The 24,487-nt window shown below is 41.1% G+C and overlaps 2 protein-coding genes across 2 annotated transcripts in view; one reads left to right on the top strand and one right to left on the bottom strand.

Moving 5' to 3' along the window:
- ORC6 (origin recognition complex subunit 6) overlaps positions 1–364 on the bottom strand; it is a 6,651-nt gene extending 6,287 nt beyond the window's left edge. The window contains exon 1 of the mRNA XM_027666246.1: positions 24–364. Coding sequence (XP_027522047.1) covers positions 24–364 — 341 coding nt within the window. The remainder of the gene's footprint in view (positions 1–23) is intronic.
- A 6,332-nt stretch (positions 365–6,696) lies between these two features.
- On the top strand, positions 6,697–23,251 carry VPS35 (VPS35, retromer complex component). The gene is made up of 16 exons (XM_027666241.1): positions 6,697–6,845; positions 8,277–8,373; positions 9,170–9,293; positions 10,732–10,914; positions 11,215–11,428; positions 12,187–12,270; positions 12,696–12,805; positions 15,817–15,913; positions 16,002–16,150; positions 16,658–16,865; positions 17,393–17,548; positions 18,185–18,307; positions 19,235–19,414; positions 20,582–20,821; positions 21,511–21,654; positions 22,347–23,251. Exons 1-16 carry the CDS (start codon positions 6,831–6,833, stop codon positions 22,524–22,526), a joined length of 2,304 nt encoding a protein of 767 aa, XP_027522042.1. The 5' UTR covers positions 6,697–6,830; the 3' UTR covers positions 22,527–23,251.
- The last annotated feature ends 1,236 nt before the right edge of the window (positions 23,252–24,487 follow it).

Here is a 24,487-nt window from a genome sequence, read left to right as displayed (position 1 = left end):
GTGCGGGGCTGCGGAGGCCGCACGGTCCGGCCCGGGCGGGGCGGAGGTGCGGGCTGGGCCCGGGGCCGGTGCCCGCCCCGCCGCGTTCGGCTCGTGGGGGCGCAGGGGAAGTGGGTGTTTTCATCGGGGCGTTTTTATTGCCGCACCGGCGGGCAGAGTTTCGGGCTGTTTTATCGCGCTGCCCCCGCGATGCACCCGGCGTTGTGTCTCTGCCGGAGCTGGGCACGTGTGCCCGGGCTGTCCGCCCTCTAGCCCGCTCTCCTGCCCCCCTGTACCTTTCAAAACTGCTGTCGTAGGCTCCTCCAGTGAACTTCTTTTCTTTTCCAGCAGGAAGAGTGGTTTTGCATTGGTGGGCCCAGCTCATTAGTGCTGTTTGGCGCAAATGTTGGTGTTTATTTATTAGGGAGGTAGGGAGGGTGTAGCCAGGTGGGGGTCGGGCTCTTCCTCCAGACAACCAGTGACAGGACGAGAGGACACAGCCTTAAGATGTGCCGAGGAGGTTTAGGTTGGACATTGGGAGAAATTTCTTCACAGAGAGGATGATTAAACATTGGAAGGGGCTGCCCAGGGAGGTGGTGGAGTCGCCGTCCCTGGAGGTGTTTAAGGAAGGACTGGACGTGGCACTTGGTGCCATTGGTCTGGTTGACCAGGTGGTTATTGGTTACAGGTGGGACTCGATGATCTCAAAGTCTTTTCCAACCCAGTTGATTCTGTGAGACCTGAAATTTCCACACGGAAATAACATTTGCTGAGAAGTGCTTTTCAGTCTTCAATGAGAATAAGGGAATGATCAAGTTTCCTTGTAAAACTCAAGTCTTTAGTGTGTCTTCAGTGGTATTTAATATTCAATCAAATTTTAAGCAGCACTTACTGTAACCATCATGATGTGTTAATTAATCTAAGTGTGGAGTGTAAACAGTACTAGCAGTGTATAGATAGGCAAAAAATAACTGAATACTTTGTGAAGAAGAAATTGTGCAGTTCTTAGGCTTTTGGAACAGGCTTTGTTTTTAAAGTTTTATGGATGTTGGTATCAGTTGAGTCCTGTATCCTGGGGGTGGTGGTGTGGGCAAACCCTGTAATGCTACTTGAGAGTGGAGTGGTAAATACTGAATTGGGTGATGAGAAATACTAAATCTATGTAGACAGCAGTCTCTGTCCTCCACATGAATATTTTGTGGTAGTCATTGACTGAGGAATGACACAAGTTTTCTCTGCCTGTCATTTCCATGAGAATTGGCCTGAGACTTGTCTGGTCTCATGGCCTCTTTCTAAGAATAGCTGATGTGAGGTGGTTCAGAAAAAAATAAACTTACAGGTGTTAAACTTGGGATAATCACAGATATTAAATTTGGGAAAATCCCCTCTATCAAATTGGGCTCCACTGCAATTTCCTATGGCTAAGCTTGGTTTAAACCTTGAATCTGAATGCTTAAGTTCCTTTAACAAGACTCATTTTAAGAGGGCTCTGACTGGTTTTGATCATCCCCTGAATAAAAAGTCCATCTCATTAATGTCTTGTGGCTTCCTGTGGCAGTAAGTAGCAGTTTCAACATGTGAAAAATGTTTTCATCTCTCTGGTTTGTCTTTGAGCTCATGTACTGTGAGATATAATAGAGGTTTTAGAGCCTTTGGTGTTGCAGAGTGATGCTTCCTGTATGGTATCAAACACTTGTGCTTCTTTTTGTGTGATAATTCTCTCAGTGCCTCCCACAGCAGTGCATTGTGTGCACCCAGGCTTCATCTGCAGGCTGGCACCTGTCCCAATCCCCTTCCATAGCTAACCCATCTTCTCTCTTGGGCAGCATTAATTTTAAGTGGCTCAGCAGTGATTTATTCATAGGTAGTCCTAATAACATCCAGCTGGGAGGAGGAGGCAGAAAAACCTCCTTGGGTAAATCTCACTTGCTGTGGTATCAAACACAAGCATGGGAGCAAACTGAGGTGTCGTGTGTGGAATTGGCTGTGTAAGCACATCAGTTACCTAAAGAAAAGGACTTCTGGAGATTAGATGAAAATGCACATTAGAATGGAAGCAAAACCTTCTGTTCTGTGTTTATACTCTACATCTGCTTAAGATACCTGCATGTCAGAGTGTGAGCTCTTTGGTAGCTTGACAAGCTCACTCCAACTCTGCTCAATGTCAGTACTGCAAGGTACCAGATTTTTAAGTGGAATAAGTCAGCACATTGGCCCAAAATAATAACCAGCTCTAGAGTGTAGCTCAGTGTCAAATATGGAACTAAATATGACTCTTATCAAGTCTTCTCATGGAACTGAGCATTAGAAAATCAGAAAGTAATATTTGCTGTGCATGTTTTAAGAGTAGTTGCTATCATGAGGAAAGGCACAGGCCAGAATAAAGTTTGCTGCTACCATAATACACTTCAGCAATTGTTGTCTGCAGGTTGACTTGTATTACCCACTCTGATCAGATGGTTTCAAGCTGGTTTGGGTTTAAAAAAAAAAAATTGTTTTCCAAAGCAACTTAAGGTTCACTGGCCTTGGTTAAAAAACCCCAAAGAAACAAAACCCGAAAGAAACAACAAAAAAAAGCACACCAAAATCCCCCACCAAAAGCGAGCTTTCCTCACTCCCCCTCCAAAGTCATCTGTTGTGTGTTGTGACTTCCATAACTTGCCTGTGGTAACTTAAGATAGTGCTATCTTCAAAGCTAGAAAAAAGCTGTTGTCTCTTGTACAGAAACTGATGGTGCAGCTGTGGGAGGTTGTTCTTTGTCCTTTCTCCACTGTTCAGTTGCTTCCTTGTTGCTTCAGAGGAGAAAAGGTTAGGGAAGGAGTAAAGCAGAAAACCCTTCACATCAGCTCTCCTTTTTTCTTCAACATTTGCAGTGTGTCCAGTGTGGATAAGGCTCAGGCATTTCTTAAGTCTAAATGGCTGCATAATTGCTATAAATTGCTTGTCTTGTGTTCATGCAGGAGATAATACCTTATTGTACATGTACAAGACAGGATATTCTGTGCCTTGATTATGGAGTACTGCTGCTTTTGTCCAGTGTCAAAGTATCTTCCGCTTCAAAGGCCTCTGTTCAAGGTTGTTGCTCGTAAACGGGCACGGAACTCCACATCACAGTTGCTTTTTTGATAAAATAACATTTGAAAAATACCATCTTGTGTTACTAGGTTACTGATTTAAGTGGAAGATACAGAGCATAAACAGCTTTATTCAGCATTGAATCTGACAGGAGAACTGTGTGCTAATTCAGTGTGTGCCCTGCTGGATGTCACTGGTGGGCTTTTGCCATATATTCTTTTCACTTCACTTGCCTTTTGCCAAGAGATCCTCAAACTTCAAGCATGTGTATCAGGATATGTGTGTCTTAATGTGATCTTGTGTATCACTTGATAATAACCAGGTTATGTTTCAAAATATCTACAGTTCTGAAGCTGAAAGTAGCTTGCTTTCTGAAGTAGAAAGAAAAGGGTAAGCTGATAAATATTCAGACTTTGAAAGGTAAGAAAGAGTTAGAACTTAAGTGGTGCTGCTGTTAAAATGTCTTCTATTCCTGCAGAAGTAAAGCTGCTATAAACAACACCTCAAGCAACACTACTGCTTCTGTTACATGCTTATGACAGTAGTAGTAGATTATCTCACTGTCTGTGCTGCTGTAAAATGCTCCAGTTGCCTTTTCTTTGGATGTGAAGTGCAGTACCCTTGTGGTAAAGACACCTTTGTTTAGACCAATCACCACCTCGGCCTTCAAATCAGAACAAATACAAATTTAATTTTCATCCTCTTTCTTAGTTCTCTGTATCTTCAAGAGATACAGAAGAAAAAAGTTAACTTCTTGTGGTAACACGAAGATGCTCCTGTTGATGAATTCAGTCAAGCACTGACTATAGTCACAGTGCTGAATAGGGTGTGGGACCTGGCTGCTCAAATTGAGAGCAGAAAGGGAAGTACTGCCAGTGTCTTCTGTTAACGCAGGCAGAATCTGATGTAAAGCTGACTCTGGTTCATTAGAAATAGGAAGGCTCTTAAATTCCAGTTTTTCCCCACCTGCTGCTAAAAGACAATAGGTAAAGTTTTATAAGAAAATAGATACATCTGCTGAGATCGTTGTTGGTATCATCTAAAGCATAGTCTCAAAGTTGTAGCAGCATTATGCTATAACCAGCACGTTTTTCACATCAAAAATAAGGAAACCAATGCACATGGAATCAGCCAACACAGCAGATACTGTGTGTTTCAGTAAATGCTTTAACTTGGTGTTGCTGTTAAAAAACCTTCTCTTCATGGCCCCATTTGTAGTGTTGTATGTTGCTGGGGCATGAAGTAATAGGTGAATGGTAAACTATCCATCAGCTGGGCTGGTTTTCCAGCTTATTTGATGTTTTACAGTCTAAACTGCTCTCCCAGCACTATGAACATGTCCCATGAAAACCAGGGGATGGAAGAGCAGGGCTGGTAGCTCTGTAAGCTTAGTGCCCATTAGGGGAAGGGGGCTTTGGAAGCTGTGGTTGGTGTTGGCATTGCTGAATTGTTTCTAGCTGTGCTTTAATGGAGATGTGCAGCAGTCACAGTGTATGGCATCACCTCAGGAGTGATTTATCTTCTCCAAAGCACTGCTGTGGGTTCAGGGGACTGCAGACTGTGACCAGTGTTCTGGCACAGACATAATTCAGCAAGTCTGTTACGTGATGTTTCAATATTGATTGTTGCACACAAGTCCCAGCACTGTCATTTGCTGTTCCTTGAAAGTCTGATATGTCATGGAATAATTAAAGCTTAGCAATTACAGCAAACTTCTGCTGGCAGAACATACTTGTTTCACAGTCTGAATTTTTCTAAGGGTTTGTACCTGTTGAACTGCCTGGGAAATAGGGTCATGTAGCCATGGCTGCTGCTTTTGCCTTATGCTTAGATCAATTTTGGAAGACCTGCACTTTGTGTGATTAATTATTTATAGAAAGAGCTTTAAGAGGTGCAGCCACTCTAATTAGCAGACCTGACTTTTTCTGTTGACTAAATGGGCTTCTTAATCAGTTATTGTGCATAGTTTGAATATTACTGAGGCACATTGAGTCAGGAGTGTTGGTTGGAAGGAATCTTTATCTTGTATGACCTTCTTCAAGCAGGTGTGTTGCCAGTGTTGGATCAGATCAGCCTTGGTTTTGTCCAGCTGGGTGACTGAGAAATTTTAAGAGTGGAGTTTCACTGCCTGTTAGGGAGTGATGAAGGCAAGAACAGTATTGCAGGGCACTCTGAGTGGAAGAGTATAGTGGGGAGATATGGTCTGTGACTCTTATTGGGGAGGTTCCAATTACAGAACAAGAACCCAATTGACTATGGGGAATAACAGGGGTGTGCAATATTCTCTAACCATTAAACCAGTGTTAAACTAAAACTCGTCTATTTTAAAGATGACCTCAATTTTCATCTCAGTCCTCACAAGATACTTTATGAGGACTCCAAGGGTGGGGTGTGTGGGAGTTGGTACTGAAGACAGGGTTTTTATAAACATTAGGGCAATGTAATTGATGACCTGCTAGCTTGTTTCTGAAATGCAGTTAAAAAGAGAGGACCGGGAACCTTCTGAACACAGTGGATGGAGGAAAAAAGTATAAATAACTGAGAATGTACTGAAGCTGAAGGCTCAGAGAACCTGCTGTGCAAATCACTGCATACTTGGTATTTGTCAAGACTAGAGAAGATGTAGTTGAGACACAACATCAGTGTTTTTATCTCTGACAGTATTTCAGAGAGACCATCTGAAAACAAGCTGCAAGACTGGGAGAGGTGGAGATGCTTTAATGAGCTGCTGTGAGCCTGAACCAGAGGGGGATGGTGGTTTTTCCTTGTAAGGTGTTAGGAGGAAGGCTGAGAGCAGGTGGGGAGAGCCTTAGGGGCTGTGATCTAAGTAAGTTTGGACATCTTAGTGGATAACTTCAAGATGCTTTTAGAAATTAATCTCATTAATCTGGTAGAGGGAAGGGAGCAGCTGCAGGCGAAGTCTATTATAGCTGGATTGAGGGGAAATCTATGGCTGTAAGCAATGGATTTATTTAATACTATAAGAAAATGCAGTATGATCCTTGGAAAGTCAATGATATTAGAAGTTTCAGTTGAAGGTTTAGAATGTGGCTCTGAGGAGAGGCAAGAGAGTCACGGGGACAGGTAGGAGACATGAAGAGTTGTTGCTTCTCTTCAGCATTCTCTTGCCTTCTGCAAGTAGCTTCTCCCTTCTGGAAAGCATTGAGTGTACTTTATCCTTTGCTTGTCTGAAACTCATCCTGAATAGAATTGTGTGGCTCAGACAGCAGTTAATGGAGAACTTGTGACTTGTGAGCACAGGAGAGCATCTGTCCAGTGGCAGTGTGTGTGGTCTGGGCATTGCTTTGAAGCTGTGTGGGAAGAAGTTACAGCAGTGCTTCCTCTTGGCATAGTCATCTTTGCATTCTCCTGGAGCTTTTCCTTGCCAGATACTTGCACTGGGTTCTTGACCTCTAAATGAGAAGGGCCAAGTTGACCCTGCTCTGCCTCCATGGCTTTGTACTCCAAGGAGCAGTGGTGCTCACAGGCTGCCTGTAACCTGCCCTCGGGTTTTTGCAGAGTACTGGAACTTTCTCCCTTGCAGACCACAGAGCTATTTCTGCCAGCTCTGAGTGGTCACACTGCACTGTCCCTTGCACTGCATTCTAAACTGGGGGAACCCCATCGTAAACAACTTGATAAAAATAATTGAGTTCTGGTTTGTTTTGTTGGTGTGTTTGTTTTTTTTCCAGCCAACAACACAGCAATCTCCTCAGGATGAACAGGAAAAACTCCTGGATGAAGCCATTCAGGCTGTGAAGGTGCAGTCTTTCCAGATGAAGAGATGCTTGGTAAGAATGGAACTTTAAAATGCAATGAAGCTTCTTGTCTGCTAGTAATAAAACAGTAAATCAATACCAAGCTCTAGTGCTGTGAGGAAAATTAACCCTTTGTGCACCTTTGTGTCAGAGGCTTTGCAAATAAATGAGGCAGCTGCTCATTGAGAGTGAGCCTTGAATATTCTTTGAATGTGTCTTCCTGATTTTGCTCCAGTATTTGACAAGATGAAAAGATCTACCTTTATAATTTGTGCTTGTATTTAAGTCAACCTAAGCTGAGAATAAGCAATAACCAGAAGGTTATTATTCAAATTCGTTTTATGTGGAACTGTATTATGAGACTATTGTGCACCATAGTGTTGTTTTTTTCCACATAGTCTTTCAATTACAGACTGTGAGGCTGCTAATAAATTGCCTGCTGCATAGGATAAATTTTGCACTCATTAACTGTAGACTGATGTGTGAATTCTTCTGTGACTGGAAAACACCATTGACTGGTGTTATGCTGAGATTTTATCTTGAAACTGAAGCCAATGCAGGCAGATCATGTCATCACACATAGCTTTCTTGGGTTTGAGAAGCCTATTTATATTTGGAGAAACTGCTTAAAGTTGCAATGAAAACTTAACTATTCCCATATATTTTCATGTGGTTAACCAAGCTAGCTTTGTTTGTAGCCAGATGACAGTAGCAAGGTAAGAACACCTCTTCCAGTTTTGTGCTCTGTGGAATGCTTTTTGAAATCTTTGAAGTAGCTGCAGCTGAGCTTTTCACTGCTATCAGTGATTGAGTGACAATATAAATATACTAAGTGGATCACACTAGCAATTCATTTTGTTCTCCCTCAAAACCTATTGCTGCTGGTTATGATGGGTTGAACAAGTATGCATAGGTGGGAGGTTTGTGTTTGTGTGTGTAATACCAGGTGATTTATATGCATCAGAAGTGTAAGTTAGATGCAGCCTAATAAACAGTGGCTTTCAGTAGGGTGTTTTTCATGGCTGAGAAGTAGGGGAAGATGATGGCAGTGTGCATTGCCTGTCTGCTAGAGGTTTCTTACTGAGATCTGAGCAAAGCAGCAGAACAGATTTGGAGGAGAGGAGTCCATTCTGTTTTGCTTGCTGGAGAGAACCTGAGAGGTGGGTGGGGATTGCTGCATAAGCAAAATGATTTTAGATTTTTGTACCTTGAGTATTACCATTTTTGTACCATGAGCTCTGTCTTCACATATGTCTTATCACTTCCAGATGTAATGTTCCACTTAACTAACATGGGCAGTATAATACAAGCTAGATACGAATTGACTTAATTAGAACTGGTGCTTTCCTGATGTTCACCTAATCTTTGCTTGCTTTTAAAAAAAGATAAAAGTGTAGATTTGTAAAATCCTGCAGTTGCCTAGTGTTATTTCTAACAGACTGTTCTCTCTTTCTTCCTCCAAAGGACAAAAACAAGCTCATGGATGCTCTGAAACATGCTTCCAACATGCTGGGGGAGCTGCGGACTTCCATGTTATCTCCAAAGAGCTATTATGAGCTCTGTATCCTTTGAAGAGGAAACTAATAGTTGAAATATTGAATTGGGAATGAAATGTTCATCTGCTTTTGTTGACACAACGGTATCTTGTCAGTCTCAAGTATTTACTAGCACTTTTCTCCTCAGTATTCAATTATCTCTATATATTGTAGGAAAATATACACTTATTTGCTCACTGTATAAGTTGATTTTTTTCTCTTTGGTATAAAGCAGGTGTTTAATGTCTTTCAATATCTTCCTCTGGGAGGTTTCAGGAATCTAGGTCTAAAAAATCAGCTCTGTGAAACAATTCTGCTTGCAGGATACTACTCCAAAATCTATAAACTTTTTTAAGTTTAAACTTTTTGCCCTTCATCATTATCTTAGCTTCTAACTGAGTCAGTGCCTCGATGTATTTACTTTGCATGCTGCAGTCTCTGAAAAAGGGGAGCCTTTTAAAGAGACTTGGTAATAGAATGTGAATGTATTCAAATACTACTTTCTCCGTGTGGGGATGACAATCTTTTGTGATGCATAGTATGCTGTCACTTTAATACTCTGTTTAATCACATTCATTTACTCAGTTTTGATTTAGTAGCTTGGGGTTTTATTCCCTTTTCTAATATGCTAGGAATTATGATTGAAGGTTTGGGGTTAATTTTGCACAGTTATCCCAATAGCAATTACTGGTTCAGAAGTACTGCCTGCTTGGGCATGGTTGTGTTTGGTATAACATCTTTCTTCCATGGTGTGAATGAGCACATTAGTATGAAAATCTGTTCAAGACATTCTAACTTAAAATCCTTAACTATGAGAAAAAGACATGGCAATTTCTGATGAGCTCCACTACTTGGAAGTCTACCTGACAGATGAATTTGCCAAAGGAAGGAAGGTGGCAGACCTTTATGAGCTAGTACAGTATGCAGGAAATATCATTCCAAGACTGTAAGTGTGTGTATGTTACTGTCTGGTTTTGTTTGCTTTTTCTGTTTTAAACTGGTGCATAGTGGTCAGGCTCTGGGTTCAGTGATTGACTCTGCCTTGCTTGACAGCAGGAATTCAGTTTGCAATGGCAAATAGTATTTCTGCTATCTTGAGTGGATTACTGTGAGACTTCTGAGATTAGACTGAGAATGCAACTGCAGAAGGTCATTCCTTCCTGCCAGTGTGTTAATTTTGCATGTGACCAAGATGGAAACACTTTAATCTTGGAATAAAGTTGACTTTTCAGTAAAGAGCTGGTCAGTGAAGGTTAACCAAGAACCACACTCTGATCAATGAGATTGACTATGTTTTTATTAACTGCTTCTATTACCTGTTAATGAACTTGTACCTGGGGGTCTAGATCTTAGGTTCTCACACACAGTAGATGCCTCACAGCCATCTGCCTCTTATGAGAATAAGAAGTGTGAGGAGGAAGCTGAAGATTTCTGTAACTTTACCCGAATCTGTGTTTCTGAATATATTTTGTTTAATGCCAGAAATTATACTGGAAGCGCCTGGAAGGCTTATCTTTATATTTGTGACCATTTGGCTGCAGAACATGTTCAAGACAGTCTGTCCTGGGACTTGGGTTTTGATTGGTACTGAAGTTTTTAATTCCTGACCTTATGTTCATGCCAGGAAGAAGCTTAGGACACACCAGGCTGCATCTTCATGCAGTTTCTGGAGTTTGGCTAATGCCTCCCACAACATCTTTACCCCTGTGTGTCATGATTAGAGTTGTCTTCCTGCCTGCTTGATGCAGGCTCTAGTTCTCCCTGGAGAACACTTCCAGTGCTTTCCTGGAGGTTCTCTGCACATCCATGGTGAGGCAGAGGAGCATGCAGGGAGAGCTGAGGGCTCTAAACCAAATACATGAAGATTCTGAGCACTGTATGCTTTTAAGCTGAAGGAGTGTCCAAATATACTGGAGCACCAGTTGTTTGTTTCTCCCATATTCCTTCTGCTTCTTGCCTAAAACAGAGTGCTGAAGGAATGAATGCAGGCCTGGGGGATTCTGAAGAGCTTAATTCTTATCCTGCTGGGCTACAGTGTGAAAGAGGCTTAGCTGCTTCCCTGTATGTGCCAGAGCTGTTTTCCAGCTTGGTGGGATGCTGAAAGTATAGACAAACTGGTCTGGGAGCATTCAGAACTTTGTGCATGCTGAGCCTTTACACATTCAAGGTATCAAGCACTGTAATGAGGTCAGGTGGCTGTTCTGACTTGCTGTGCTCTGTAGCAAAGGAGAACAGAGTTGAAAGCTGACTAAAGATCCAAAACCTTGGGACATGGAGGATATTTTATTGCTTTTTCTGTGGTTTGGTAATCCTGCCAGGATGGAAGAAAGGAACTGTTGCCTTTAAGTGTAATGATTTATTGTTTGACTCTGTGCTTTTTGCAGGTATCTCCTGATAACAGTAGGTGTTGTCTATGTCAAGTCATTTCCACAGTCCAGGAAAGATATTTTGAAAGACCTGGTGGAGATGTGCCGTGGAGTACAGCATCCTCTTAGAGGCCTCTTCCTTAGGAACTATCTCCTGCAGTGTACCAGGAATATCTTACCAGATGAAGGGGAGCAAGCAGAGTAAGAAGGATGAGCTATAACTTGGTAGAATTATTGTTGTTAACAGAACATATTTAAATTTTCTGTATGACTTTCTTCAGATTTGAGAGAATTAGAAACTTGACAGGTGTTTTGTCCATTAAGAATTCCCTAGCAGAACTAAGGTTTCATACAAGTGAGGGTATGAACCTTTCTTATGAACCCAGGTATCCCACCACACACTTCCCCACCCTCCAGCCTTAAAATCTCCGTTCACCAGGGGGTGGAAGGATGAATACCTCTGACCAGCTTTTCCTGTTCTTAACCTGTTATCAATTGCAGTGAAGAAACCACTGGAGACATCAGTGATTCGATGGATTTTGTGCTGCTGAACTTTGCAGAGATGAACAAACTTTGGGTGCGGATGCAGCACCAGGGCCACAGTCGGGACAGGGAGAAAAGGGAGCGCGAAAGGCAGGAACTGAGAATCCTGGTGGGAACAAACCTGGTTCGCCTCAGCCAGCTGGAAGGTGTCAATGTGGAGCGATATAAGCAGGTGGGATGTCTGTCCATCCTTTCTGACTAACTTTTTCCAAATGAAGCTCGTTTGTACTCTCAGATGAGCAGCTGGAAGTGTTATAACTGTGCCCAAAAGTTCAGTAATCCTGGTACTTCTCAAACTCTTCACCTGAGGCAAAGTTCTGAGTACTAATGAAGGTATACAATGTGTTGTGAGGCTAAGGACATGATTCATGCATTTTTCCTATAAGATTGTGTGTAACATTGACAATTAGTTTTTAAAACTTTCCTTCTTGACTCTCACTTTATTTGAAGAATAGGGAGTTGGTTTAAGGGTAGTGTGCATATACAGCATTCTGTGGTAGACTTTACAAGTTATGAGGCTATGCTTCCCAAAGCATTAAAGAGAACTGTTATTGCAGGAAATGACAGTGAAGCAAATATATTATTTAAAAGTCTGTCCCATGTAAGTTCTACATGTAGCTGTTGAAAAGGACTTTGAGTGGTGCTGCTGAGACCCTGAACAGTGGTATGTGCCAGCAAAGTTAGTAACACTGACTTAATAAATCAAAGCTTGCACAGTGTATAAAAGGGACAGATGTCTAAGACCAGTAGATTTTTTTTATCTGAAGGATGGAACTTCAGAAAACTGAGACCTTTTATCAGAAAACCTTTATGTACAGAATAAGCTGAGAACTGTTAGAAATGCTACTTTGCTTGGATTAAATGCATATGTAAATATAAACTTGTAAAGTAATTGTAAAATCACTGCAACACTTTTTTTCCCTATTCCAGATTGTTCTGCCAGGAATACTGGAGCAGGTTGTGAACTGTAGAGATGCTTTAGCTCAGGAGTACCTCATGGAGTGCATCATACAGGTGAGCTGCTTAAATTCAGTTGCAGTGATGGGACACAGGGACACCTCTGTACTTAGTCAGATTCAGGCAGCTTCCTCATGCACTGGAAAACTTCATCACTGGGACTTTTACACAGTGGCTTGTCCTGTATTTTTTTACCAGATGGGCAGAGTGCACATGAATCCATTTTGTGCTCCTTCTGTTGCAGAAGCTTGTAAGCATCTGAGTAGCAGTGCCTGAGTTGTAATAGATAGCTGAGCCCTCAAGTTACCCACTTGTCTTACATCTCTTGCTTCATGCATTTACCCAGTCAAGGTCAGCTTCATAGGCCAGACTGTATTTACTTTGTGGCTATCTACTTTACAGTTATTCTGTTGCATTTTACTGCTGTGTGACAATGGGCAAATTCAGTTTATAACTTGATGACTATTGATCTAAAACTTCAGGTTTTCCCAGATGAATTTCACCTCCAAACCCTGAACCCATTTCTCAGAGCCTGTGCTGAGCTGCACCAAAATGTGAATGTGAAAAATATAATTATTGCTTTAATTGACAGGTGAGTGACCGAGGGGGTGGAAGTTGGCTCAAAATTAAGTTTGTGTTGTGCACAAGCAGATGATAATTCTTTTATTATTTGAATGTGTTTTAACTTGTAATATCACTTTACTCCACTGTTTCCACATCTTTCTATCAGCTGTAATTCAAGCTGCGAAGAATATTATTTCTACAGCTTCTGCTCTCTGGACTCTGTTTTTACAACTTCCAATGAAACCTGCTTTATGGACTGATTAAAAGTTGTGAACAGATTTAGCCAGGAAATAGCCCATTTATTATTGACCAGTTTTGTTTCTGAAGTGGCAGCAGTGTTCTGCTTTGACAGCTATATTGGTCAGAGGTACCTCTTGAAAACTTGAAGATCCCAATGGCTAAATTGTGTATCAAGGATACTTTACCTTGCAGTTTGATTAGAGAACATAATGCCTCTTCAGAAGGGACCTAGTAAGAAATGGAACTACCTTCTTAACTCTTAATTCTTGCCACTAGCATCCTGCCTGTTCTCCCAGAAACGTGTGTTTTCCTGTGGAGGTACTGCTACTGCTTGCAGTGAATTCAAATATGGGGGAGAAATCCTAGAGTCATTGGGGTTGGAGAAGACCTTTAAGATCAAACTGAAGTTTTGGATTTATATCTTGAAAGGAAGCAACAGAGACTATCAGTGACTACTTGCACTTTCTTACTGCAGACAGGAAATGCACTTGCATGGCTTGTTGAAGCCTCAAAAATGCCTTTTTTTTTTTTTTTTTGCATTTGCATTTGCACACAAACATGTGCCTTTGTATATCTGGTCCGTGTACTAATGTATGGACCTCAGTTACCATGGGGATCTTGGGTCCCACTGGCCTTCAGCAATGGGCAGGGTTACTTTAACTCCTCTGACACCTGGAGATGGAGTAATTATACTGAGCATGACTGGTATAACTTAAGATCTTGAATTTTTTGCTTACCAGATCTGTAGTTTTTCTCCTGGTTATGTCAAATTTATTTGTTCAAGACTTTGGTTTTATTGGAAAAATCTTTTAGTATTTGTGCCAGAGAAGCAGCACAGAGGTGTTCACAGTTTCCTACAATTTGTTGCCATGGCTGAGAATTTTTGTAATTTTGTCAGCTTTAAAAAAAAGAAAAAAGGAAACAGTAAACCCCCAAACCCGAAACAACCCAGATCTCAAGAAGCATTGCCCATAGCAACCTGATTTTCGACACTCTCTGTCTTGAGCCTACTTTCAACAGAGATCACAGGATCTTCTGCCAGGTTCTTACATGACAGTGTGGCAATGTCATTTTTGTGAGAAGGATTTCGTTGTGTAGCTTCTGCTGTCATGTCTACTCTGAGGACTTAACTTACTGTGGAGGTAATGCCAAAGTTTTTCTCTTCTTACTGTTAGAAGCACCAGTGACTGACCAGCAGTGACCCTGCTGTCCTCCCAGACTTTGCACTGCTGGGCCACTGAAGGCATCCAGAGCTGCCTCTCTTGGCTACAGGGCAAGGGCAGAAAGGTGGCAGTGTGATAGTTATCTTTGTAGCATGGCAACTTGTGATTTTGACTGTAATGTTACTGCAAGTGTTGGAGGAAATGAGTGATCTGTCCTTGGAATCCATGCATGTAGGGAGGATGTTGCTCTTGTGTTTGGATTGGAGCTGTTAGGAACAATTGCTCAGTGTTTCAGTGTTGTGTAGTTAAGATGGGAAACTGCCCCATGTAGGTTGTGCCTGCTGGCATTTCTCATCTTTGTTTCAGCTGGTGTGGGATTATTGAATCTGAACATCACTTCCTGCTGAAGAAACTTGTGACAATTTTGTTCTTATTCCTATGGGGCTTTCCTGCTAAAGGAATCTTTCTGCAAATGGTCTTGCTGCTTTGGGATCTTTCTTGCCTTATTAAACCATTCATGGCTTTTAATTATGCTGCCATCTGCCTGCAACTTGTTCTTATTGCGTAGCTTGCTGGCCTTACACTTGGAGCTGTTGCCAAGATAAGCTGCCTTGTCCCTTTGAGAAAAGGCAGTGTTTGCTTCTGATGTTAGGAATTCTGCTTCTTACCACCCTATGAAATATAAATTCAATGTCTGTGTTTCCTGGCAGGGAAGTTTTTTGGCACCACAACCTTTTCTTACCTGTTTCTGTTTCAGACCCAAAGTTCATTCAGAATCAAAGTTTAGAAACGCTGTAAGAAATAACTTAAAAATTTTAATTTGCTGCCTTTTCCTAAATATTTTTATAGTTCTTTCTCTTATTCAGAATAGAATAATCTGAACAATTAGAAAGTCAAGACATGAATGCTGAGCTCCTTAAGCAGCAGCTTTGGTAAGGTGCTAGCCTTCCTGTAGCGATTCTTCTTACCTTGTATCTCATTTCTGCAGCAGTGGTGGTTGGCATGACTTTGTTCCCTTACAGATAGAGATACCTCTCATCATCTCTTGAATGCTTGCTGGACAGAAATTGCTTGCCTTTTTCCCCTCCCTCACCCCCCCAAAAAAGGTGTTCTTCTCCACTTCAAGTTTACTTTGTATTTTGTACTTTGACAACAATGGAATTCCCAAACATGCCAGTCTGTCTTTAGAGACAAAGCATAGTTAAATCAGTGTATTTCTTCTGTGGCTTTTTTTCCCTCTGGAGGCTGTTTTGTGGTGAATGCTATTGGGTATCTAATTTCAGTAATATCACTGAATGAGTGCAGGATATTTGCTCTTCCATCAGCCTGCTCTATACCTCTTTCTCTGCTGGAAAGAGCAGAACATTTGCTTCTAGCCGAAGAACATCGATTATGAAATGTCCTTATTGCTCCTTCTTCACCTTGCCTTTTCTGTCAGACTCTTTTCCAGGACTGATAGATACCAGGCTCAGTTGCTCATAAGGCTTCTGACTTCCATTAATTTCCTTTTTGCTTGTAATAGAGCTTCCAAAAATACCTAAAGGAATTGCTTTTTCTGCCAGTACCTCTTTCTGGTCTGTGTCTGAGGAGTGGAAAAACTGTGCTGACCAAGCTGCTTTCCTTGCTGTGTCACCAGGTTAGCTTTATTTGCACATCGTGAAGATGGACCTGGTATCCCAGCAGATATCAAACTCTTTGACATCTTTTCACAGCAGGTTGCTACTGTTATACAGGTATGCTGGGAATTCTTGCATGCAGTTTGGGGTGTTTTTTGCCAAGTTACATGCTTTTGTATCAGCTTAGCGCTGTCTTAAATTTCAGTCTCGGCAGGACATGCCCTCAGAGGATGTGGTGTCTTTGCAAGTTTCTCTCATTAATTTGGCTATGAAATGCTACCCAGACCGTGTTGACTATGTTGACAAGGTGTTGGAGACAACTGTGGAAATATTCAATAAACTTAATCTGGAACAGTAAGTAAATATCTCTTGAGTTCTCTTTGGCATGGCAGTTAATAACCTAAAATCTGGACTTGTGCACTGCACCACATTTGGTGAGATAGCAGAGACATGCTTTGGATGTGTGAGATGACTGTCTACAGCTTGGCCCAAAAGCAGTAATGATAAACTGCTGACTAACTGCTCACCTGTGCATAAATCCCACTGTGCAGCTGTACAGCTACACAATGTGCATGCTAAGCTGTGTGTAGTCATTATCCAGACATCCCTTACAGCAGTCTACAACTGGATTTGCAACCAGTCTGCTTCTGCTGTCAGCAACTTAAAACATGTATTTTTCCACTGTATGTCCCAAAGAACAAGATATGACTTGTTTTGATACTTTTATTTCCTTTCTCCCTAGCAACAAGTTGCTTAGTTGTTGTGGTTTGCCTCAGAATTGGTATTCTGAGGCAGGCTTTAAATCCTTCTACATGTGTGAACTATGGATTAATTGTGTTTTTTGCATATATTTTCTTTTAGTATTGCAACAAGCAGTGCTGTTTCAAAGGAGCTGACTAGACTTTTGAAAATTCCTGTTGATACTTACAACAATATCCTGACAGTTCTGAAACTAAAACATTTTCACCCACTCTTTGAGTACTTTGATTACGAGTCCAGGAAGAGCATGAGTTGTTACGTGCTTAGCAATGTATTGGATTATAACACAGAAATTGTGTCCCAAGAACAGGTATGACATAAGTTTACTTGAAATTCTAGGTATTTAAAATAGCATTTGAACACCTGAAAACACGTACTAAGTGACTTCATGCAGGGCATGCTTTGTTTCCCAGCCTTCGTGCCCGTGTGCTCCTGTCTCCCCATCTGGGCATAGACTTTATCCCTCTTGATAATTCCTCCTCGTGTTCTTAAATGTCTTTACACATCTTACCTAACCTCACCCTAGAGACTATTTCTGGTCTTACCCAACCTCAGCCTAGACACTACTGCTGTTAGGTTTGAACAGAGACCCTGAATCCCCTTAAAACTAGGCCTGCTACCTAAGGAGGGTTGGATAGTACTTTTGGAATCTGAATTTCCTCCACACTGCTGTGCTGTCCCATCTGACTTGTGCCAAGAGGGACCCTTCTTCAGGGAGTAAGGCACCTGAGTCTAAAGCATCAGCACTATGAATGGCTGTAAACATGTTCCCAATTGCTGTCAACTTATGCTTGTAGACTACTCTGCTTTAAACAGAGCTTCTCTTGCCTTTAACAGGTTGATGCTATCATGAATTTGGTATCCACACTGATCCAGGACCAACCAGATCAGCCTGCTGAGGATCCTGACCCTGAGGACTTTGCTGATGAGCAGAGCCTTGTGGGAAGATTTATTCACCTCCTGCGCTCCGATGACCCTGACCAGCAGTACCTGGTATGGCACTGGGGGTGCTGAGTGTCTGTGCTCTGACTGTCACTTCTTGCATTGACTGTCCAAGGCTTATTGTGAAGTCTGAGCAGCTTGTGCTCAAAACTAAGAATGGCAGTGAAAGGAGCTGTCATTAATGAGCACAATGAAAAACTGAACAAGGGGGAAAATGGCAAAAGTTGCATGTGTGTCCACCAGAACGTGGCACTGTAGTTTTAGTTTAATGAAATTTGTTTTCTTTCTTTTACTTTTCTCACAGGTGCTGTAAGAAGGAATGGTCCTTTTTGCAGCTTCCATTGAGTTGAGGACAGAATGTATTGATGTCGTTATTAAATGCAAGCTCAGGCAGCTTCCACCTGGCTGCACAATCCAAAGTGGATCTGCAGTTAATACAGTGCAGCAAGTGTTGCCTAACACTTATTGAGCAGCTCTAGGGAAAGTTCAGGCTGATACCACATAAAAAGCTACAGAGACAGCACAAATTTAATTCCAGTACAGCAACTTTAACTTAAATTCAAGTCCGCCCAAAACGCTGTAATTTATCTGTTGATAACACCATGTCTTTCCATAGAGATTAAGTTACAGATGCAAATAACACACCTCTCTTAAGAATTCTCTAAGCTTACAGTGCTTCTGCTTTAGATCCTAAACACTGCCCGGAAGCACTTTGGTGCAGGTGGGAACCAGCGTATTCGTTTTACACTGCCCCCGTTGGTTTTTGCTGCATACCAGCTTGCTTTTCGCTACAAAGAGAACTCCAAAGTGGTAAGTTGACCTCTTGGCTTCTCTGCTATGCTTGTTTTTTTTGGACTTTGTTAAAAGTGCATTTTTTCTGGCTTCAGTATGCGAACACTTGATGCAGAATGATAGTTGGTTGTTTGGGTTTTTTTTGCTCAAGGCAGATTTTTGCTTGAGGTTTGAATGCTTTCTAATCTAATGATTTTTATCACTAAATTACTTGGGCACTTGAGAAATGGTGAAGCAGAAATGGGCTAGTTTCATTTATTCATGAGGGTGACTGATTATGTGCTTTTGCTGGAGACCAGACAAGTGATGGCATGAAACTGATTTCAGTGTGGATATTGAAATTCATCAAGTTCTAAATTGTAGCTACACTATTTTAATGTTTCTAAAAACAAGTGCTTTTTTATAGGTTAACTTACACAGTAGTTGCAAAGCTGCACACTAAAACAATGACTGATCCATTTGGCCCTTTAATGCTTTCTGATGGAGATAGTTAGCTTGTATATGTATTTCCCTTATTGTAGGGAAATAAGTTTAATTGCTGTTTGTTAAAGTACTCTTCAAAATGAAGGTTTTAATATTCTCTCCCACTTCTGATTGCTCCAGACTAAACAGAATTTTTCTGTTTCACTAATTAGGCTTTTGCTCAGTTATGTTCTAAGCATAGCTATTGTAGCTGCAATTCAGTGTAGGCTTCTGAAGAAGGTTTCTATGAGCTGGTAGGAAAAATGGGTGTGAAATTCTTGTAAATTAAAGAAATATTTTGTGAAGACCCACTGAGGTCAACACGGTACTGCTGGGGCACTCATTACTGCTTCAGTAAATAAGTGATTGGAGTGGCATCACAGGGCAGCAGGCTGGAGCACTTAACAGATCTTAGTACAATTCAGGTTCTCTTTTCCTATAGCAATACTCTTGTTCAAGCTTTTACTTGTTTTTCTTCTCTAGGATGACAAATGGGAAAAGAAGTGCCAGAAGATCTTCTCGTTTGCTCACCAGACCATCAGTGCTCTGATCAAAGCAGAGCTGGCAGAGCTGCCCCTCCGTCTCTTCCTGCAGGGAGCACTGGCTGCAGGAGAGATTGGCTTTGAGAATCACGAAACTGTGGCCTATGAATTCATGTCCCAGGTGAGTGTCCAACCATTGCAGTTGGTCTCATGTACTACCTTTAATTTGACTGGGATAGGTTTCCTGAACACTGAGCCATCCAGTGTGATTAAAACACTTGAAATGATGGATGGCTAATGCTGCTAGGTAGAAAATCCTCATCTTCCTTCTTGCTTCCCAGGCTGCTGTGGGATTAAGCTCCATTGCTACTGGTTTGAGTACTCAGTCTGACAACATGTGGTATGTTGCAATGCTGCCTCCTACTCGAGTAGTTGGTTCACTGGAGGAGTGTAGCTTTCTCAACATAAAATGCTCCTTCACTGCTTCTGCCTCCCAGCTCCTGTTATCCAGCTGGTTTTGCCCTGACCACGCTCTTAGGAAGTTCTCTAAAATTTGCAGTGTTCACAACTGCTATACTGGGCTTTGCTAATTAAAATCCTTGTATTGAAACCTATTATAAACTACTCTGAAAATCCATGTGAACTTGTTCCTTGGTCTTAAGCCTTTCTTGTTGCAAAAACCTTCCCCTCCTCCCCATCAGATAAAGAACCAATGTATTTCATGTTATCCACGTTGTAAGCTTTGTCCTAATCTTTCCTCTAATACTCCTACTAATGCATGTTTTTAAATGGAATTGCTGATAAACTCAGCCTTTGCTCACTGCCTTGGATCAGTTGCCGTTGTAGCTCCATTCTGAAGATGAGAGCAGCATGACAATCATGTACTTTGTATTAGAGATACAGTTCAAGGTTTTAGTCTTGTCTATTCTCTGAAGATTCTTCATCCATGTGGCAGCAGTGCAAGTGCTTTTCTTGCCTACTCTGTCATCACTGACCTACCACTCAACCTCTGCTCTGCTGTTTGTGTGTTTCAAAGAACCAAATACTCTTCAAGAATTATTTCTGCTGCTGAAGTTCTGTATCTGAACAGGTGCTTGAAATGAGGAAAACCCCATCTTTAGAATATATGTGGGATCACATTTTTTTCCTGTGACTACTTGAATAGTATTTCTTGCAAGACTTATTTCTGGTCTGTGGATTTAACTTGATTTTAACATTCTAAATGAAAGATCTTTTTTCCTGCCTGAAGCTTTGAACAAATGTAAAACTGGACAGTTTCCTGCTGTGCCACTGTGATTTTTTTTTTCCTGATGTGTTCTGATTGAGTCTTACTTTCTCCCTTGACTAGGCCTTCTCTCTATATGAAGATGAAATCAGTGACTCAAAAGCACAGCTGGCTGCAATCACCTTGATAATTGGAACATTTGAGAGGATGAAGTGCTTCAGTGAGGAGAACCACGAGCCTTTGAGGACTCAGTGTGCACTGGCAGCCTCTAAACTCCTGAAAAAGCCAGACCAGTGCCGGGCTGTGAGCACTTGTGCCCATCTGTTTTGGTCTGGCCGGAATACTGACAAGAATGGAGAGGAGGTAAGAACAAAGTGACAACAGTGTAGCACATCCTACCTCAGTAATAGCTCTGCCTTTCTTCTGAAGACACTTCTAAAGTAGGTATATCAGTGATATAGATTTGGTTGGAATATATGCTCATATATGAAGTTTTTAAATCTCAGTGCAGTGTGAACTGTGTAAATACCAAAAGGGAGAAAATTCTAATTTAAAGGTAGAAGTACCAGGCAAGCTTTTGAGTGTCAGCTGGTTTAAGACAGGCTCCATTTTGCATGTGTGTATTACAGCAGCTGTGCTTGCATGTGAACTACTAAACTTCCATTAAAGATACAAATTGTTGAAGGTAAAGGTAAAAAAAAAGTGCTGTTGTTCTTCAGGTCTTGTCACATAAGCTGTTGTCATTATAAAGAGCAGTGTTTGAAACATGTTTCTCAAAGTATGCCTTATGGTACATGTTACAAACTTGAGTTAATTGATCTCATGATTGAAGGCTCTCAACAACTGTTCATGTTACTGTCTGGTTTTAAAAAAGTCTAATACTGGTGGCAGTCAGGCAAGGAAAGCTTTCAATGACAGCTTGCTCTGCACAGTTTGTGTAGTTTTGTGTTTCTGTGGCAGACCCTCAGGAGATGCCATATGTTGCCAAGGGAAGAGATACTGGAGCTTCTTAAAGTTCTTTTATTTCTCCTAACTTGGATTCTTCCTTCTAGCTTCACGGAGGAAAAAGAGTGATGGAATGCCTAAAGAAGGCTCTGAAGATAGCAAATCAGTGCATGGACCCTTCTCTCCAGGTCCAGCTCTTCATAGAAATTCTGAATAGATATATCTATTTTTATGAAAAGGAAAATGAGGCGGTGAGTAGAAATCCGTTCTCTGTTGCCTCTTTTAAACAACATTTCTTTAAGATCTTTATTCACGCTTATCCCCAAATTATGTCTCTTCAGCTTGCCCTGTAGTTTCTCATGAGAGGCACAGGTTCTGGTGGTTAAAAAACAGAGTAGTCAATTCTTGATATACAAGTAAAACTGTGGATTAGACTTCATTCTTCTTATATGGGGGGAAAATGCCAAATGTTTGGATTTTAGTTATGAACTTAAATATTGTGAGACTTGGATACCTGAAATGTATATTATTACAGAACTTGCTGGGACTTAGATGAGATGCTTAGATGACATTACCATATTGACTGTACAAAAACAATTAAGAGTGCATAGACAGTCTGATTATGTGCATCATTTGTTTATAGCTTTTTAAATTTGCATTGAATACATTGGAAAGAAATGCTGTGGTAGCAGTTACAAAGCTATCAGGATAAATATTTGAGTTCTTTACATTTGCTTGGATGGGAGAACTTCCACAAAACTGAAATTGGAAAGGTTCTGTGAGGAACAAGAGAAGGCAGCCCCCGAGAGTTTGTCTGCATACAGTCTTACCAATATTTTGAAGAACTGTCCCATGCAAATAGTTCAGAGACGAGTCTCTTAAAACTACTGTCTATGCACTTGTACACAGGTGATGTTGATGACTCCTGTTCTGTGTTCTGTAGGTGACAATTCAGGTTTTGAATCAGCTTATACAGAAGATCAGAGAAGATCTCCCAAACCTTGAGTCTACTGAAGAAACAGAACAAATTAACAAACACTTTCACAACACACTGGAGCACTTGCGTCTGAGGAGGGAATCACCAGAATCTGAGGGGCCAATTTATGAAGGTCTTGTTCTTTAGGTAGACACTCACTGTACCTGTTTTCATTTACATACTGTATGTTTGGGTTTTTTTTAAGATAGATTCCTAGGTTGTGCCTTTCAGAAATGTCAAGTTAAGTTAACATTCATGTGTTCAGTCTGGCACTTCAAACCACTCGTGTTGAGTACTCTAACAAATTTGAAAGGTTGGACCAGCAACTACAGGTTTGATCAGTTAGCATGGCTGAAACTTCCTTTGAAATCCATGTGACATGGTAGGGCTCTTCGGTTCTGATTTCTCTTCTGTCTGTTCACTGTTGCTTCTGTAGCACTAGAGCTCTAAACTGGCAGTGACTGTCATCTGAAACTGTGTCCGGTCCTTACAGAGCATCAGATTTTTGGGATTATTGTATGTCAAATTCTGCTTGTGCTTTCCTTTTAATGCAAGTTAAGACTAAGTGTAATATTTTTCCCTAAAAACTAGAATATATTAATGCATGTTTGGAGAGTTTTAAAGTACCATGTTCAAAAACAGAAGTTATATTTTGCATATTAAGGCTCTGTGACATTCAGTGAGGGCCAGTACTGTGCACAGGGCATATTTATCAAGATAATTTTGTTCCAAATAGTATAAAAAATAGAGAAATTGCAATCTATATAGATATGTATAACCTTCATTACTGTAAATTTAGGGGAAAATGCATTACACAAGTTTATTCAGTATCATGATTTTGCACCAGTGGAACAATAAAGTTGCTATTAACACCTGTTGTTTCATGTCTCTTCGGAGCCCACTGTTGAACCCAAAGCTAATGTTGAACCTTTTGATAAGAGTGAAAGAACTTCTGCTTTGTAGGGACAGAAGAATCAAGGCAAGTTAACCAGGACAAGCTGGGAGGCTGCTGGCACTTGCAATTAGAAGTTTATCATTCAGACCAGTATTTTTCCAAGTGATGCTGTGCTGATGTGTGCTCATGTTTCAGAGTGCTTTTATGACATACCTTGAGGGGTAAAGAATCCTCCTGGATTCTGTGCTAGAGAGATAAGTGGCAATTAAACTGCAATGCTGTAGGAAACTAAGCATGGAGCAAGTGCCAGTGACAGCTCCTGTGAAACTGGTCTGTCTGTGGGTTAGTGCCAGTTGCTGTAAGTTTTGACACGGCTGGTTTACCTTTACTGAACACAGTGTTCTAAAGATAACTGATTGAATTGCCTTACTCCTTGAGTGACCACTAAAAATGTGTCCTGGCTTGACTGGATAGTAAATGAGACTTTGGTGTGACTGGTCAGTAATTTAGTGCTACCTGTGTTCTGAAAAAGGCAAGTAAGATCCTAGGAAACAAGAATTGCAGAGTAGACAACAATTGGATAACTGATATACTGATGAATAAGTCTGGCTTGGAGGGGAAGAGGAATGGGGAGATAATCTAAGGGCTTTACTTGCCCAGGGGTACAATTAATGCTACTTCAAAAATCTTAATGTTGCTCTGTATCTGTTGATGCTGTTCCTCTGAAGGGAACTGTTAAGCTGTTTTGTTTCAGCACATCATAGCCAACATTATGATCACGTTCATGTAGATACATTCATAGTGTAGGGATATGCCATCCTAGTTTATAGGACTTGCTAACCATGTTTGTTTAATCCTCAGTGTCAGTCCCTGTAAATTAGGAATTGTCTTTGCAATAAGTTTTGTGGTATCAAATGCAGTTACCCAGATGTTGTAGACAGGTGCTTTCTCCCCATCTCCCACTTGTTAGGGCTATGAAGTCATGACTCTTCCACAGCTCTTAATTACCTTTATTGAAATTTTACAAAGTAAACAATTTCAAAATACTGCCTGTAAACTTTAAGATCAATTGTACTGACATACATTTTGCCTGTGGCAATGGACAACTACAGCTGTTCAATAGCTCTCACTTGTCAGCAAAGGAAAGCATCTGTCAGGTTATGGAGTGAGTGCCAGTGACAGTGGTACAAACTTGTATCATTAGTGAAGTTCA

Source organism: Corapipo altera, unplaced genomic scaffold, assembly GCF_003945725.1.
Source record: "Corapipo altera isolate COAL_440 unplaced genomic scaffold, ASM394572v1 99, whole genome shotgun sequence".
In the NCBI taxonomy this organism is placed as follows: Eukaryota; Metazoa; Chordata; class Aves; order Passeriformes; family Pipridae; genus Corapipo; species Corapipo altera.
Note: the sequence above shows the minus strand (reverse complement) of the source record. Positions and strands in the feature narration are given on the sequence as shown.